Source organism: Spermophilus citellus (assembly GCF_964194105.1).
Source record: "Spermophilus citellus genome assembly, contig: SCAFFOLD_209, whole genome shotgun sequence".
Taxonomy (NCBI): Eukaryota; Metazoa; Chordata; class Mammalia; order Rodentia; family Sciuridae; genus Spermophilus; species Spermophilus citellus.
In genome coordinates this window covers 362234-381380 of record NW_027672990.1, presented here as the reverse complement: position 1 = coordinate 381380, position 19147 = coordinate 362234, and the positions used below count along the sequence as shown (strand labels likewise).

The window sequence follows — 19147 nt, the reverse complement described above, 5'->3', positions numbered from 1 at the left end:
AAAGTAGTGAAGGATTTAACATTCTAATTTGTTAAAACTGTATAATGTATTTCTATGACATTCAAGATATGTACATATGACATCACCAAAAAATAAATATACAAAGAGGATGGCTGGCCTATGTTGTGAAATGGGTAGAAGCATAGAAAAAATAAAAATGGCATAAAATATGCAGGTATTAAATTTGGGTAACTGGTAAAATATTTACTTTTTTAAGATACATTTTACATTTATGTAATAAAACATTCCCATGCTAGTTATTAAGAACCTTTTTGCTCTTTGGGATAGTAGATGAAAAAAGTGATTTAGACTGTCCTGAGCAAGGCTGATACAAAATGTGTTTACTTTTGAATAACTTCTGAATCTTTACATAAATGCTTTATGTGGTTTTATATGTGCATCATACTTTAATGAAAATTTTGAAAGTTATGTTTGTGAAATAATTATGGTTCTCAGAATACTAGTAACAATTTATGATTTGGTATAAATCTCAAATTGGTTTTCTTTCTATTTTAATATTTTATCATTCTCAAGCATTTACCCATGTTCTAACACTTGGACATAACTTTATTTATTTATTTAATTCAGCAACCATTTGGTAAACATTATTTTTTTATTCATTTTTTCCCCTCAGTACAGAGGATGGAAGTAAGTATCACCAAATACACACACACACACACACACACACACACACACACACACACACACACACCAATGGGGGGATATATATATATATATATATATATATATATATATATATATATATATATATTCATTCACTGGTAAAATATTCACTTTGTGAATATATATTTTTTTCTTTTAAATGACACCATGCTATGTTACCTAATGTCAGGTGTGAAGATCAAGTTCATAATCTCAGCATTTTAATAGGCTGATGTGAGAGAATTAATATATTGAGAATAAAAAATATAAAGGGGAGGTGAATGATGCTCAGTGTGTAGGCACTGCTGAGTTTAATCCTTGATATTAAAATAAAAAAAAAATCTTTGAACTTTTGTTTATTTGTCTTTCATAAGCATAGACCGCAAGTTTAGGTCCCCATTAAGAAAGTTTAGAGTGTGATGTCTTTTCAGTATCTGCCATGTCTTTGAGTGGCTATGGGGTAAAAATTACATGAAGCTGACCCAACGTGTCCACAGGTTCCATGTTTGTTGAATTACCTAGAGAATGCTAACCTGTGTGTATTCCTCTCTTCCTACAGAGCAGCTTGTGGTCAGGGAATGGAACACCTTGTTGGACTAGCTGGATACTCTAGATACTCTAGAGATTACAGGAATATCCTTTATAATTTTCATCTAAATAATTCAGATATAGGAATATTAATAATATTTTCCTGAAATGTTAGGTTCAGCTCCCGAGAAACACATTACTGCTCAGATCTATTGATTCTGTAACTGAAAAGAAAGGGAAATATGATTTTTGTCCTCCTTTTTCTTACTGATGTAGGGAAGATTGAGTATAAGGGGCCAGAATTTGAAATGAGAATAATCCGTAGCAAGGATTTAGGAAAAAAACAAACAAACAACAACAACAACCAAAAAAAAAAAAAAAAAAAAACTATTGTGTTTGTGCAGATGTCTTCAAGGAAAAACTCAGTATATGCTAATTGGAAGTCATAATGTAATGTCTCAAGTTTGGGGTGGTAACTAAATATTTAAATAAATAGGATGGTGGGTTTAGCATGTCTCACTTAGTCTAATATTTTTATTACCTATAAAATGCAATTCATCACTAACATTTGAAAGATTTAAAAAAGTTGCCAAAGAGAAAAGATAGAGGCAAATTTCAAATAAAATTGTATTCAAACTAAGGTAATTTTTTGAGCCTGAAAAAGAACATCATTGAAGGTAAGTGAGATCATAGTTGTATCTGTGGCTATAATTTTTATTGCTGTGGAGCTATTTCTAGAATGTCAGATTGGAAAAAATTCAGAGATAGTTTATAAGCAGCTTTTGTTTTTCTAAATCTATTTTGCAATACTTCAAATTTATCAAATGTAAGATATGGATGCATCCAAAATCTTAGGCTGTCAAGGGTTTCTTTTTAGAAGAAATAGCAAATAAATAAGGTGAAATGAAAATGGACCAAAGGAAGTTAGAGCATTCATATCTTTCTGGGCATATTGTGACATGCCAGTAATCACAACAATCTGGCATGTCACAACCTGAAGCTTAGTGTAGCAACTTAGTGAGAGACTGTCTCAAAAAAAATAAATAAAAGGTCTAGAATATATCTTAGTTGTAGAATACCCCTGTACCAAAAAAAAAAAAAAATCAAAACTCCAAATGAAGTATCCTTTTCCCTGAAGCCAATGAATACTTAGGAGTTTTAAGAAAATTGTGTGTATGTTGGTTTGGACTGCCATGAGACGGCTCAGTATTCTTAGATTTTCATATAAAGGAAATTATCTAAAGAATACCAACCTGTTTTTTTAACAAATATTTTGTTCTTACCCCTGAATGTAAAATGTTCAATTAAATATTATTTTATGTAAAACAATGGGAATATTCAGAATGAGTATCTGAATCAGCATATTTAAAATAGTGAGGATCTTCTAAATCTTATTGGGAAAGGGGCTCTTCTATGGCAGAACATAAAAATTGGAGGTAATATCTTCAACCACTTATTTCCTCAAATGGCCTATATACTGTCCCTTTTTCCTCTGACATTTTTTTAGATTCTATGTAAGGTTTCAATTGTCATCTTCCAGATTTATATAATTTATAACAAGCTGGTATACATAAGTGTTCTTTTTTATCAGAATAAGTAACTTGAGTGAGTAAATGTAGAGACCCCTAATTTATAGGAAATTAATTATAAATATGAATATTGTTCTATTCTGGGGCTTGAAACTGGCACCTAAGTTAGTAAAATTTGATAGTAGGGAACACCAAACTTGTGGGATCTGTACTAGATGGTATCAGAACTGAATTATTGGACTACTAGTTGTTGAAATATTGGTTGTTGTGCAAGTTTGCACATTTGGTATCAAAAGTGGTTGCAGAGTCAGGAAAAGGTGGCACAAACCTGTAATCATAGTGATGTGGAAAAATGAGGTAGGATAAAAAAATATGATTCAAGACTCAGTAATTCAGAGACCCTAAGCAACATTGTAAGCCCATTTATCACAATAAAAAAATCAAAACTTCTTGAAATGTAGAGTGCCCCTGGATTAAATCTTTAAATTAAAAATAATAATAATAATAATGCTGAATCAGAAGAAAGACATCACAGATCAGAATGTTATAGTAATTTCATGTATGTGTTTGTTCACTAGTGATAACTGAGACCCTGGTAAAAGGAGTATTTCCAAGCTGTCAGAGAGGCATTTAGGGTGCAAGAGCCTTTCAGAATTTTTTTTCTTAACTGCTTAGTATTCTCTCAATTTCTACTGTGAAATGAGCCAAGTGAGGATACAGTTTCACAGTGAGAGTGGTTTTACAAATCTGGGAGTGTTAAACCTGATATGTCAGTTTCCTTATGAACTGAGAGATTAATAGTCTATTCAATTAATTTGCTTTTTTTATTTTTATTTTTTGTTATAACTTTGTGCCGTGTGATTCAAGTTGACCCAAGTACCTAAGTGTTTTGTAATAGTTTGATAGTTAAAAATTTTATTCTTTTGTTTTAGAAGTGAGTTGTGATGTTGTAAAAGTAATTTTTAAAATACAGTATAGATTTATGGTATATTTAAATAATGAGAAGATAGACAACTTTGAAGATAAACATTCAAATAATTATGTGGACTGTTGAAAGTTTTGGTGTGTCTTTAGTGATCTCTTATGTCTTCTGCACACTAAGGTGACCACTGTCATATGAGTATAGTTATTACTTACAATTTTCCTATGCATATCTCAAGTATCATTGATTTGTTTTGTTGTTGTTCTTTTGAATATTCAATAACTAATTGCAACTATTATTTATCCTTTGGAATTATGTTGGATTTTTTCCCACTTTTTTTGCTTCAGTGTTTTGCTTTACATGTGCTGCTGGCTGGGTTTCATTATACCAAAATTATCCACCAATTTTACTGCTTAAAATGTATTATTGGGGCTGGGGATATAGCTCAGTTGGTAGAGTGCTTGCCTTGGGTTCAGTCCCGGGCACCACAAAAAAAAAAAAAAATGTATCTTATTGAATGGTTGACATCACTACCATTTGTGAAAGCCACCTCTTTTAACTCTCATTAAAATTTGTATGAAATTAAATACTATGTCATTAATCATATGGTCTATGTGTTATGTATTTCTTCATTTTTATTTCAGGAACCATTGACATTAAGGGATGTGGTCATTGAATTTTCGAAAGAGGAATGGAAATTCCTGGACCCTTCTCAGCAGACTTTATATGGAGATGTGATGTTAGAGATCTGTAAAAACCTACTCTTTATTGGTGAGCCTAAATTTCATTCAGAATTTTTAATTAAAAACCAATATTTATTTTTTTAACTTTATAGAGTATCTTATGGTAGCTTCTATTCTGCATTAAAAAGTTTGCTTCTTGTTTTTAGTACAAAGATTGGGCATTTGTTTATGTAGAAAAGAAAATGTTAAAGATTTTTTTCTTTTTAGGTGTAACTTATCTTTTCTAAGTAGTGATTACAATGTAGAGAATGAAAATGGTTTCAAAGCATTTTAGTGTTTTTGTCTAGAAAAAAAGGTTTGAGAAAATAATTTTGTAGACTCTTATAGGATATTTTCTCTTTCTTTTTTTCCTAATGAGGGTAACATTAAAAAGACTTCTTTAGTTACCAAGAAAATAACAAAATGTGACATATTCCATCAAAAAAAATATTGATATCTCTATGTAATCTTTGGTCACCACTTGGTCTCCAATGAAATAACCTTGGGATTTGAAGAGAAAAGTGACAGTAGACATATCAAATTAGGTAGAAATCAATGAAGCAAAGAATACAGATAAGAGGTCCAAAATTAAAGAGGAATTCACATTTTAAAATGTTAATTGATAAGCTAAAATCTGACAGAAAATGTTTTTTCAAACCTTGGTTTGTTTCAGTTGCAATCATTAAAGAGCATTTCATACTCTCTGTTTACCATGTATATCAATTATTTAAGCTCCTTCTTGTTCTTCAGTGATCTCCCTACATTTCAATTAACAAAATATTGTAGGAAAATCAAAAGAAGAGGGGCTGGGCATGTGGCTCAAGTGGTAGCTCGGTTTCCTGGCAGGCATGCAGCCTGGGTTCGATCCTCAGCACCACATACAAACAAAGATGTTGTGTCCACCGAAAAAAATAAATATTAAAATTCTCTCTCTCTCTCTCTCTCTCTTTCTCTCTCTCTCTCTCTCTCTCTCTCTCTCTCTCTCTCTCTCTCTCTCTCTCCCCCCACAACACTCTCTCTCTCTCTTTAAAAAAAAAAAGAAAATCAAAAGAATACATAGGTAAGTGACAGGAAATGTGGCATAGTGACACAGAGGCCAAACTGCCAAGCTTTATTTATATCAACAGGTTAATTTAGGTCATTGGTATCACTAGTACATACTGTTCACTTTATTACTAGGTAGATTACAAACTTAGCAACATTATGTAGCTTATTTATCAGTTATATACTAAGTTGCAATGTGCAGTGTTAGGAGTTTGTGTAGCTCTCAAGAAAGTCCATTGTATAAACTTACTGTTTTATGGACAGATTTAGACTCAGTGAACCATTGTGCTTGTCTAAAAAGAGAGTTTCTTTATTCCAAGGAGTTGTGTGCCAGAGATTATGTTTCAGGCTGATAATACTCTGGTGCAGAGCCTTTTCAAGCAGGGCACTGCCATAGCAGATTTACATTACACATGTATTTAATTACTTGACTAGTTCCTAGAGAAAATTGCAGGGCATTCTAAGGTGGGGAAACAAAGTCTTGTCACCCCTACAAATTATTCCACAATGACTGTGAGGATATGCATAACCTGGCATTTATTTGCATTTGGAGGCTCCCTAGAAAATCTGCTCATTTCCAAATATCTCTAGGCAAACCATTGTAAAATATTAATATTACAGGAGAGTTTCTTTAATATAATTTAAATATTTATTCATTCAAATTTTTCTCATCAGAACTTTATATGAATGCTTATATTGAATATTCTGTAAAGTTTTTCTGCCATATAATGAATAGCAGTATTTCACAATACCTGCTCCTAGTGGTTCTGTAAGTATAGCTGATCAATGTGGTTTAAAGAAGAATTTTCAGGGCTGGGGCTGTAGTTTAGTGGCAGAGGGCTGGCCTCACACATGTGAGGTATTGAGTTTTATCTTTAGCACTACATAAAAATAAACGGATGAAATAAATGCATTCTATCCATCTATGGCTACAAAAATTAAAAGAAAGATTTCTATTGTAATACAATTATTCATAATATTGTAGGTAACATTTCTCTAATTCTTGTGTCTTTTTTGACTCTCACTCTTTAGAGAGCTTCAGTGTTGTTCATTATGTTTTCTCACATTAGTGATCCTGTTTTTGTTTTTATATCTATATGTAATAATTGAATAGAAATTATCATGACTTGTCACTTTAGGACAACATTAGATAAAATTAAACTGCATGTGACCCATATGCCAATTTTCAATCAAGTTTTCCATGCTTTTACTTACAAGTACAAATAATACCCCTGTTTTATATATGATTGTATATTGCCTTGATTATTTACTCTGCTTTTGTGCTTAATCATGTAATGTATCTAAGGTTTGTTTATATATATATATATATATATATATATACACACATACATACACACACACACACACACACACACATACATACACACATACACACATACATACACACATACACACATACACATAGAGCAGATTGAACACAGAGGTTCTTGTAATATTGAGCTACATCATCACCCCCTTTTGACTTTTAGTTTGAAATAGACTCTTGCTAAGTGGCAAAAGTTGGAATTGTATTTCCATGTTTCAGCCTTCCATGTAGCTAGAATTAATGGCATATTCATCATCTCTACATATATAAATCTGTTCTTTTGTCTAGGAGTAAGACATTAGCTTTTTAAATGTACCATAAAGATGTTTACAATTCTTTTATCTTTTATATATTTGTCAAATATGTAATTGTGTTCAAAACTGTATATCTTTGCTGAATTATTATCTTATATATTTTAAATTTACTGGTCAGTTCTGTTCATTCAAATTTTTTTGTAACTTTTTTTTACTAGAAAATTTGTATCACATTTTTTCTTCAAACAAGTTCTCCTTTTCCTTACTTTTTCATCCCTAATGCCATTCCTTTTGGTCTTTATATTTGGCTACAGTAGATATCTCTCAGAAGTAGAATTACCTGGTATTTTTTTTTGGGGGGGGGTGTGAATTACTATTTTACTTAACATACTCTCCTGAATGTTGATCCTTGTAGATATTATATAATTTATTATCTTTGAAAAGATTTTTAACTTTTTCATTCCAAATTGCCTTCATGTAGTCATTTGAAATGATATTTGATTTTCTTGCCACATTGGTCTCTTTTGAATGTTGTTAAATGAGAATAGGTCTGTAAATATATTTTGATTGGACCATCAAGTTGAGGGCTAATTGATATACTTTCAATTTTATTACCCTTGGCTTTCTCATTTAACCTCATTCCATTGAATATTGTAGCTTTTATTATTTTATATCAGGAATTACTATTTAAATTTTTTTAGTATGTGTACTTATTGATGTGCCAAGAATATTCTAAAGAATTGTTCAAATAACTTATTTTGTTTACACAAAAATAATATTGATTGTTTGGTATTACATAGTCTTCTTAGATTTTTGGGGGTGCTACTGGCATTTTTTTTATTTTTAAGAACAGGTGCTTAACCACTGAGCAACATCAAGAGCTCTTTTTGGGGAAGGGTACTAGGGATGGACCTCAGGGGCACTTGTCCACTGAGCTACATCTAAAGCCCCATTTTTTTAATTTTACATAGAATCATGGTCTCCTTGATTTGCTTAGCACCTTGCTGTTTATGAGGCTGGCTTTGAACTCACAATCCTGCTGTTTCAGTCTCCCAAGCTGCTTGAATTACAGGTGTATATTACTGTGCCTAGCTGGCAGCTGTTTTTATATTTTATTTTGTGACAGTGCCTAGGTAAGTTGCTTAGGGCCTTGCTTAATTGCTGAATTTGGCTTTAAACTCATATTCATAAATTTTGAATATCACTTTCACTTTTGCTTTCCAACTTATTATTTTATGTTACAAAGCAACTTCTATATTTTAATATATTTAACATTTGTTTTGTATTTTTACCCTGATCTCTTTGGAACAATATTCCATACACTATAAAGAAGATTGCCTCTGTAAACCTAATTAGTTTTTAATGCTTTTTGAAGTATTTTCATTCCCTGAGTACTAATGCAATGATATTTTTTTTTTATTTACATCAACTGGGGATTGATGTATCCTACTATTACTGTGTTGCTTTTTATGCTGTTGAATTTTTTTCTGTGATTTCTTTCTATATATAAAAAATATGATTGGAGTTACAAATATTTCGACTATGATTTTATTCCAGTGATTAGTCATATTTATCTTTATATGATATTGTACTTTGTCTCTCATTTATATAATTATTATCACCTTTGCAATTTTGAATATAATATTTGTTATATCTTTTTGTTTTTAGACTTGTGTGACCTTGTATCTTAAGAAAACATTATGTAGATTTGCATCTAACATAGTTAATATACTTTTAGTTTTAATCTTGTTAATCACATTGTTTTCTGTTTAGTTTTTTACAAATTAGTTTATTTCTACTTAAATTCCTGATGAGAAAGAACTTATTTCTGCAGATTTCAAATTTTGTTGATTTTTTTTATACTTTTTTCTACTATGAAAAAAACTGCCTTAATTTTTCTACTATGAAAAAAAAAACTGCCTTAACAACATCAATTTTTTCATAGATTTTATGGTGATTATTTTATTTTATTACCTTCAATGTTTATTTTATCATTACTTTGGAATTATATAAGTACATAGGATCTCACTGAGGTGCTTAGTGCCTCACCATTGCTGAGTCTGTCTTTGAACTTATGGTACTTCTGCATCAGTCTCCCCAGATACTGGGATTACAGTCATGTACCACATCTTCCAGCAGTACCTGTGTATTTTAATTAATTCTAGCCTTTGATATATTTTCTTCCTCAAATATCTAATTTGTGAGAGTGTGTGTGTGTGTGTGTGTGTGTGTGTGTGTGTGTGTGTGTGTTTGGTGCTGGGGATTAAGCCCATCCTTTTGCATGTGAGGGAAGAATTCAAACATGTGAGCTGTGTCCCCAGCCTGAGACATTGTTTTTAAAAGAATATTTTTAGTATATAATTTCTAACTTTTCTGTTGCTATTTTTTCTATTTTTTTTCCATTTTCTACATTTATATTTAGTTTATTAAATACATGTCAGGTGGTTTTCTGGCATTACTTAGATAATTAACAACATCAATTTTTGAACTCTCAATTACTAGTATTACATTGTTTGTTTGCTTGAGTTGATTATACTTTTTATTGTGTGAGCTATTATCTTCATTGGGACATTTCTATTCAAAATCTGTTCAATTAGATCATTATAGTCATTTTGGAAAATATTTGGAAGTTACAAAGTAAACAAAAAAGGTGATGTGCAATGATATATAAATTTAATTCCATATAACTGAAAAGCTGAGACAGTGGAATGCCAGTTTAAAATAAATTTCAGCATCTTTTTCATAAACTGTCTTTTTAAAAAAAGTATATAGATATAGAAATAGAGAAATGCCTGTGGATCTAGTTTGGTGATAGAATACCCCTGTGTTCTCTTATGAAATAATCCCCCCAAAGATAAAAATATAAATAAACAAATAAAAGATATTCATTTCCTGAAACATTTGAGTCACAGGTGGATTCTGAATATGTTGAAGTGAAAGGCTATGATTTGACATTGTTGTAGTAATATTAGTCAGTTTGCATTTTGTCCTCATCTGTGGTGCTATAATTTCTTAAGATAATTTTCAAAATTCTCAAAGCTTTTGTCATCATTTTGTAGTAAATTCAATGTATTTCTTGAGTAAAAATCACCTTGAAACATACTGTTCTGTGGCTATTCCCCCCCACTTTGATAAAGTTTTATATAATTGCAGAGTTTTTCACCATAGTAAGTGAAATAACTTTCTATTTTTTTTTTTTTAGGTATGTCTTCTAATCAAAACCAAGAATTTTCAGGAGAGCAAGAAATACAATATTTTTTGCAAAACTTGAAAAAGCAAAGGTATGGAAAGCAGGGCAGTTAATACTTCATTTTAAACAAGAAATTGAAATTGAAAGAGAGGGAAGTTCAGAAAATTTGTCTTAATGAATGGAAAAAAAAACATGAAAATTATTTATTCAAAAAATTACAAGTTCATCAGGTTATATTATTACAAAAATCTCAGAAGACTGACTGCTCATCTAGTGCCATTCAGTTTTTCTTTCATTAAAACTTTAAATTACACTATTGTAATTGTAAAATTTTTACTACTCAGTATTTTTTGTAAAACCACTTGCAATACACAATATTTTAAATTGCAAAAACATGTATCAAATTACATTTACACAATGTTTACAGGGCATTATTAAGCTGTATCTTAAAAATACCTTTAGAATAATAAAGACTCAGCCAGTTTGCTCAGCTTTAGAAATAGGATTAAAATAGAAATAGGCATTTTAATGAAAAAAAAAACTCAAAAGTTATAAAATGCTTATAGTCAGTTATGTTTTTAAAACTTTGAATAATCTCTACATAAGTGCAGGTTAGAGAAAAGTGTACAAATCATTAATTTAAAGTTGCAGCATTCTAATCTGTCTTTTTTATAAAGTAATAAAAAGAGATTTTCTACATAGTATAGACATATTGTCTAATTTAAACACATGCATACTATTTCTACTTAAAAGAAATACATGCAGATTAAGGAAATGCTGAAACAAGCCTTAGTAAGACATTTCTGTTGAAAAGAACAATTCAATAATTAAATGTGCTTACAGTGAAAGTTTGGTAGGTATTGCTTTTAAATGCAATAATAATTAAGCAAAAAAAAAGAAGAAGAAGAGAAGCAGTTGAATCTTTCTAAAACACATCAAATAAGCATACAGCTCATCTGTCATGTATGACAATCCAAACACAGGAAAGTCCCAGGAACTTTTAGGACAGTCTCCCAGAAAGCCCACAGCCCAAATGGCCTGCAGGAATCACACCCCAAAAGCAGACATGAGGGTCTTGTGAGAATTGTGAAAGGTTTCTGACACTTTTCTGGGATCTTGCTAAGAGGTATAAAACAAGCCTGAGATAGAAGTAGTAGGAATGGTGTGGGGCAAATGAAGAACAATGAAGGGCTTAAGCTAATAATTGTATAACCCTTTGAGAAAAGTAAAGCAGCCTCAGTGGTGATTTAAGACAACCTTTGAATGAGGAATGGCTTACCATTAAACTTCTCCTCTGTAAGAAAAAAAAAAAAGATCTATAATGTCTTTGTCATTTCATGATTCTGTCTACCATTGCAGAAGCCCACTTTTGTAGAACCTTCTCCCTGAAACTTGATAGTTTGAGTCAAAGGTGCTTGTAAATGTTTGTTTATAATTTTAATTCAAACTGAAGCAGTCTTTGTGTAGTTACCAATGTATTTATGGCTCATAAGTTAGCATAATTACTCCATGTCATGGGACATCAAGAATCCCACCTGAGTAATTTCTTTTTTGGAAGGTGATGAGCCATCTGAAAAAAAAATAAATATCTGAAATAATTAGTAAAGGAATATAAGACCAGGCAAGTACTTATGTTAAAAGCGGTAAAACATCTTATAGATTCTCTACACCTCATAAGTTCTAAAAATCAATTGCTAGATAATTTTTCCAGTTCTTTATTTAAGGGAGTGTGCATCAAAGTAGGAATAAGATTTCAACAGTAAGAGTCTTTCTTGAGACAGGTTGATTGGCATTCTGACATGTCTCACCCATCTCTGTGATGCTAAGTGACTATATGGCTCCAATGGATGATACCATCTCCAGTGCCATGCTTAATTTAGACAAAACTAGGTAGTATATAACATGTACTGGATCGTCCCAAACCAGCTGGATTTCAACTGTGAGTTCCCAGATACCAGACTTTTCTCCCTAAAGGCTTCCATGCTTTTTTTTTTTTTTTAATTTCATGCACAGTTTATAGATATCTTTCAGCAGCTCCATCTGATATGCACTGCTTCATCTTTCATATCAACAGGGATTTTGACCAGACTCCAAGTGAATATCCCAAAAGATCTATGCATTTTTGTGGTTTTGGGTGGAATGAGAAAAACTTTCCAAATGTGAGAAATAGAGACTTCCTGGATCCTATACATGTCCCTAATGAACTAAATTCTGTTGCCATTAGATTTTTCTGAGGCCCTAGGACTACTTACCTGTGCATCTCAAGAAATATGTTTTCAACAAATCAAAAGTATTCTCTAACTTATTTCAGTGAGCTAGTTACATAGAAAGAATTTTAAAAACACCCTCAGTGATAGATATTTTTGCGGGAAAGTTGAGCAGCCAAGCTCAGATTAAGTTTGCTCTTTGGCTTAATGAAGAATGCTCTGGCACATCAGGGCAATAATATGTCCAGTGCCTGCAGGATTCCCAACAAATTAAAACTAGACAATAGTGTGTTGGAGGAAAGGTGGAACTGTAGGGATGTGGGGCATTGGCTAATCTGGAGAGAGACAAGAACACATATGGCAGTCACATTTGAGGACCTGTGTGTGCTTTTAAACATTTTTGAACAGCATTTGTAATTATACTGTTCCTCTAAAAAATGAAAAATTTGCAATGGAGTCTATTTCATGCTTCAGTTAGTCACTGGAATAATTTAAAATTCACCATTGAGTAAATATACACAAATATTTCTTTAGACAAGATAGAAGAAAAAGAAGGAGAAGAAGAAATTTCTGAGTTTTAGTAGTCTCTCTGTTACTTTACAAAAATGGTGAAATGAACAATTTCTCCTTGTGGCAATGCATGGAATTATAATGGATGTGGGAGTATTTGTACTTACCTAATATTGCTTAATTTAAAAGTAGAAAGAATTTTAAAAACACCCTCAGTGATACTCAGAGAGACATATATTTATGATAAATATTTTAGGACCTGTAGACAGTCTCTACCCTAGGTAATTTGCAGCATAATAGATTTGGTGTAAAACAATGTAAATTCTGTGAAAGTCATTAAAATTTTCTTCTTTTTTTAAATCCTAGAAGTCACCCATGTGATCGTTTAATAATGCTTTACAATGAGAAAAGTGAAAAAGTTTTTAATCCATACCCAAAATTTATTTATCCAAGCTTTTACAATCAAGAAACAAATTACAGCTATAAGGTATGTGAAATCATTTTTAATAAAACTACAAGTATTTCTGAACTCCAGAGAATTAATATTGGTGGGAAGCTCCACAAGTTAAAAAAATATGTAAAAGCATTTAAAAATTCCTCAATTCTTTATCAGAGCTGTGATAAATCCTCCATAAGTAAAGAATGTGAAAAATATTTTACTCAAATTCTATGTGTTACTAAAAACAATAGGCTTTACAATGGAGACAAACCTTACAAATTGAAGAAATGTGAAAATGTCTTTAAGTGTTGCTCAAACCTCTTTAAACACTACAGTAATCATACTGGAGAGAAAATCTGGAAATGTAAAGAAAGTGTCAAAGCTTTTAATAAAAAATCACACCTTCCTGAACACCAGAAAATTCATACTGGAGAAAAGCAATACAAATGTGAAGAATGTGAAAAAGCTTTTAATCAAAAATCACACCTGACTGAACACCAGAGAGTTCATACTGGAGAAAAGCCATACAAATGCAAAGAATGTGGCAAAGCTTTTAATATAAATTCACACCTTACTGAACACCAGAGAATTCATACTGGAGAAAAGCCACACAAATGTAAAGAATGTGGCAAAGCTTTTAAACAAAAATCATGCCTTACTGAACACCAGAGAATTCATACTGGAGAAAAGCCATACAAATGTGAAGAATGTGGCAAAGCTTTTAATAAAAAATCAAAACTTACTCAACACCAGAGAATTCATACTGGAGAAAAGCCATACAAATGTGAAGAATGTGGCAAAGCTTTTAATAAAAAAGCATGCCTTACTCAACACCAGAGAATTCATACTGGAGAAAAGCCATACAAATGTAAAGAATGTGAAAAAGCTTTTAATCGAAAATCACACCTGACTGAACACCAGAGAGTTCATACTGGAGAAAAGCCATACAAATGTAAAAAATGTGGCAACGCTTTTAGTCGAAAATCAAAACTTACTCGACACCAGAGAGTTCATACTGGAGAAAAGCTATACAAATGTAAAGAATGTGGCAAAGCTTTTAATAAAAAATCAAACCTTACTCAACACCAGAGATATCATACAGGAGAAAAGCCATACAAATGCAAAGAATGTGGCAAAGCTTTTAATATAAATTCAAACCTTACTCAACACCAGAGAATTCATACTGGAGAAAAGCCATACAAATGTAAAGAATGTGGCAAAGCTTTTAATCAAAAATCATGCCTTACTCAACACCAGAGAATTCATACTGGAGAAAAGCCATACAAATGTGAAGAATGTGGCAAAACTTTTAATAAAATATCAAAACTTACTCAACACCAGAGAATTCATACTGGAGAAAATCCGTACAAATGTGAAGAATGTGGCAAAGCTTTTAATAAAAAATCATGCCTTACTCAACACCAGAGTATTCATACTGGAGAAAAGCCATACAAATGTAAAGAATGTGAAAAAGCTTTTAATCGAAAATCACACCTGACTGAACACCAGAGAGTTCATACTGGAGAAAAGCCATACAAATGTAAAAAATGTGGCAATGCTTTTAATCAAAAATCAAAACTTACAAGACACCAGAGAGTTCATACTGGGGAAATGCCATAGAAATGTAAAGAATGTGGCAAAGCTTTTAATCAAAAGTCAGAACTTACTCGACACCAGATAATACATACTGGAGAAAGGCCATACAAATGTGAAAAAAAGTGACAAAGCTTTTAATCAAAAATCACACCTTACTTGACACCCTAGGCTTCATAATGGAAAAATGCCATACAAATGTAAAGAATGTGGCAAAGCTTTTAATCAAAAATCATGCCTTACTCAACACCAGAGAATTGATACTAGGAAGAAACCATACAAATATCTATAATGTAGCAAATCTTCTAATTGAAGGTCACTTCTTAGTCAACACCAGAGACTTCTTATGGGAGAAAAGCCATACAAATTTGAGATTGTGGCAAAGATTAATCAAATATAACTTACTTGACACCAGAGAATTAATATTAGGAAAAAGCCATACAAGATTAAAGAATGTGGCAAAGCTCTTTATCAAAGATCACAAATTTCTCAACACCAGAGAATTCATATTGGGGAGAAAACATACAAATGCAAAGAATGTGGCAAAGCTATTCTATTAGGAAAAGTATTGTTGTTCACCAAATATTCATACTGGATAAGAACCATGTAAATGTTAAGAATGTGGCAAAGTTAAAGTATGCTTCAAGTGTTAACAAGAAACAGATCATTCATACTTGCAACAATTCTCACAAATCCATAGACTGTAAAAGCCATTTCCTGTAAGATCAAACCTCATTGGTCACCAAAAACTTCATACTGGGAAGAAGTATTACAATTGCCTAGAAATAGCTCCGTAGCACTGACTCCCCATAAAATTCCAACCCTTGTCCAGCTGGCCATTATTCATTAGCCAATGGAAGTGTGCAGGAAGCATGATTGGATGCTCCAGCTTCTTTCCTTCTGTGGACCTCTCTAGGTTCAATTGTCATTTCCTCAGTTTCTCTGTATTGATTGAATTCAAATCATCTTTTTTTTTTTTCAAAAGCTATATTTGGACTTAAAGGCCTATTTGTACCAAACCAACACATTAATAAAATTATCTTATGCCTGAAGTCTATGATCACATCAATATTTTTCCCATAATCTCAGCTGGACAGAATAGTCCTATGTCAATGTCTTATTTATTTTATTTTATTTTGGGTGTATACCGAGGATTAAATTCAGGTGCACTCATCCACTAAGCCACATCGCAGCCCTATTTTGTATTTATTTAGAGACACAATTTCACTGAGTTGCTTAGGGTATCACTTTTACTACTAAGACTGGATTTGAACTTGTGGTTCTCCTGCCTCAGCCTCCTGCACTACTTGGATGCAAGGCATGCATCCCTGAACCCAGAAATCAATGTCTTTTGCTTTGTAGTTAATTAAAAAACTTTACTCAGGATTTCATGTCCATAAAAAGCATTCAAAAGATGGTTTTGTCACACTTCAGGCATCAGATTCTGGCTTTTAAAATGTCCTTCGTGATACATCTTAGTTTTCTACATCAAATGCAGAGTTCAAAAGCTTGAAACCAGGTGGCTGAGAAACAAAGATATAGAACAGCAAAATGCAACACATGTTGTGGTTAAATCCACATATGTCATGGGTATAAATGCTCACACTAAATAGACATCAAGAGGCCTGTACATGACCCCTGAGGGTCCTGAGCCTCCATTCAGACTTTGAGCCCCTGAGCCTTCAGAGGGTCTGCACAAATGAGAAAGAAGCATACTACCTTTTCCCACCCCTAAACATACTATAGTGTTTACTAGACAGAGCAGAGGAAGCACTGTGTGTCTTTGTACCAAAGTGTGGTTCTACTTGCATATATATGACATCTGTTTTAGAGAACACTGGGACAGTACCTGATGAACCATAGTTGCCCTTTTTTCTCTTAATAGAAAACCACAGCCCTGCACATTTTTAAAACAATTTTGTTACAGTTGAAAAAAATAAGAATGGTTAAAAAATGGTGTCAATGAGAAGCATTTGAACTGATGAGTCCATCCTTCAGTAGCACTTACAAGGATACAGTTGTGTCACCCAGAAAAAGGCAGGTCTGTCCCAAGCCACACTGTGAAAGCTCAGAAAGTTACATCTTTCCCTGGACCCATCCTCGGCTCTTCAAGTTGCTTTTCCATGTGAATGATATTTTTAACAGTTAATAAAGTATGAGGAAATCTCTTCTACTGCAATACTTCAGGTTCTTTCAGGATTCTGGAAGACTCAAACTTCAGCTGGGCACACTGGTACACACTTTTCATCCAAGCAGCAGGGGAGTTCAAGGAAGGAGAATCACAGTTTCAAAACCAGCCTCAGCAATTTCACATGAATCTAAGCAACTTAGAAAGATCCTAACTCTAAATAAAAAGATTTGGGTATGTGGCTTAGTGGTAGAGAGCACTTTGGTTTGATTCCTAGTACAAAAAAAAAAAAAAAAAAAAGAGACTCAGGTTTGTGGTCATCAGACTCAGTTTATACTGTACATAAGTCTGAACAATTGCATTATTTAAAAACTTTTTTTTTAAATTATACTATCTATAGTTACTTAGTGATCACCATAGTGCTATAAAGCACAGATACCTCCACTAACTTTTACTGTCACAGAAATACCTCCATAAAAATCCCACAATATTAAGATGATGCCTCTGTTGATGGAGGGATTCATTTGGTAGCCTCTGTTCAATTACTCTCTCACAACAGGCATGCACTTAACCCCTGAAAGTTTCAGTAATTCTGACTCAAAAATCATGCCTTACTCAACACGAGAGAATTCATACTGGAGAAAACCCATACAACTGTAAAGAAGGTGGCAAAGCTTTTAAGAAAAGATTATGCCTTATTCAATACCAGAGAACTCATACTGGCAGTGGTTACACCCAGTGGACATTGGGCATTCTAGAGGCAGTTTTATTTTCAAGTAGGGAGTAGGATTACTAAACATCATCATGATGGGCAATCCTCTTACCAAAAACAAGCCTTTGGTCTCTAAGTTTTACCATGCTGAGGCTCAGGGTAGATCATACATGCTGAAAAAAAACTGGTATTTTTCTAATTTATTTTTTCTCCCAGTGCTTTAAGCACAATGATTGTCTCCCAGTAGTGAGGAAGGGAGGAAACAAGAGAAGGAGCAGAAGGAGACACACAGCATATTATCAGAAGAAACCTAAAGCCTTCAGGCAGGAGAATTATTAATTTGGGCCTGATTGTGGTGCTACTAACACTCTGTCAAAGAGTTCTACCAATCTTCCCAAACTTACCAGTCTTGGGTCACTTGTCAGTATCAAGCCAGATGCCCCTACTTGAACAACCGGCAAGATTCTTCCTTAGCAGAAACCCCATTGAGTAAGCAGTCTTTTCACCTCTTCTTTTCCAAGAATGAATAGTGAGTCATTGAGGACTTCACCTGCATTCTTGTGCACATGCACGCGTGCGCACACACACACACACACACAAAAATTAATATTCAGGCCATCAGAATCTGCAACCCCATGCTGGAGCTGGTGACCTGGGACATTATGTTGCCATCTCCCAGAAAAACCTTTGACTTCTGATCCTGCACATTCCAGAATTTTCTGTGCAGTGTTTCACTTTCCCTTTCCAAGATGCCATCTGAGAGAAAAAAAGCTACAGTGAGATTCAAAGCCTTTTCACTGCCATCTTCTCTGTATCTGAGTAGTCTTTCCTTGTCCCATACATCCTGAGTTTGTGCCAGGCAGTTATCACCTGGTGTCAAATTGAGGATAAAAGGACAGGGGAGAGATTGTTGAAAGGCATCAGAATTCTCTACTGTGCTGGCCAAGATTTATGGCTCACTGGAAGACACTCTATTAAAACAAAGAGTCCTGTTGCTCTGCAGTCACTCATAAGGCTGCATAGGGTCCATTAAGCAAAAAAAAAAAAAAAAAAAAAGATCACAAACACCGTTCCTTGCCTGAGGGAGCAGAGAGCAAGCCTCTAGAAGAACCTACAGAGTCATTTTCTTTTTTTTTTCTGGAAATACAAAGTACTTGTGTTACCAAGGCCTTTTACAGCTGTGACTCTCTTCTTTGACAATGGGGCTTTGCTTAACATCAAGGGGATAAATTCTTAAAGTGTGTATGTGTGTGTGGGTGGGTGGGTGTGTGTATTTGGGGGGCAGAGGAAGTTACTGTGAATTTAACTCAAGAGCATTTTACAGCTGTTCTACTATACCTTAAGAAGATCCCTAGATGTGTTTTCAAAATTTTACTGCG

At 33.0% G+C, this 19147-nt stretch overlaps 1 protein-coding gene across 1 annotated transcript in view; it reads left to right on the top strand.

Moving 5' to 3' along the window:
- LOC308640288 (uncharacterized protein) overlaps positions 1-10322 on the top strand; it is a gene marked incomplete at its 5' end in the record, with an annotated part of 129767 nt that extends 119445 nt beyond the window's left edge. The window contains 2 exons of the mRNA XM_081312244.1: positions 4287-4413; positions 10192-10322. Coding sequence (XP_081168370.1) covers positions 4287-4413; positions 10192-10292 — 228 coding nt within the window. The 3' untranslated portion in view covers positions 10293-10322. The remainder of the gene's footprint in view (positions 1-4286; positions 4414-10191) is intronic.
- Positions 10323-19147: the final 8825 nt, after the last annotated feature.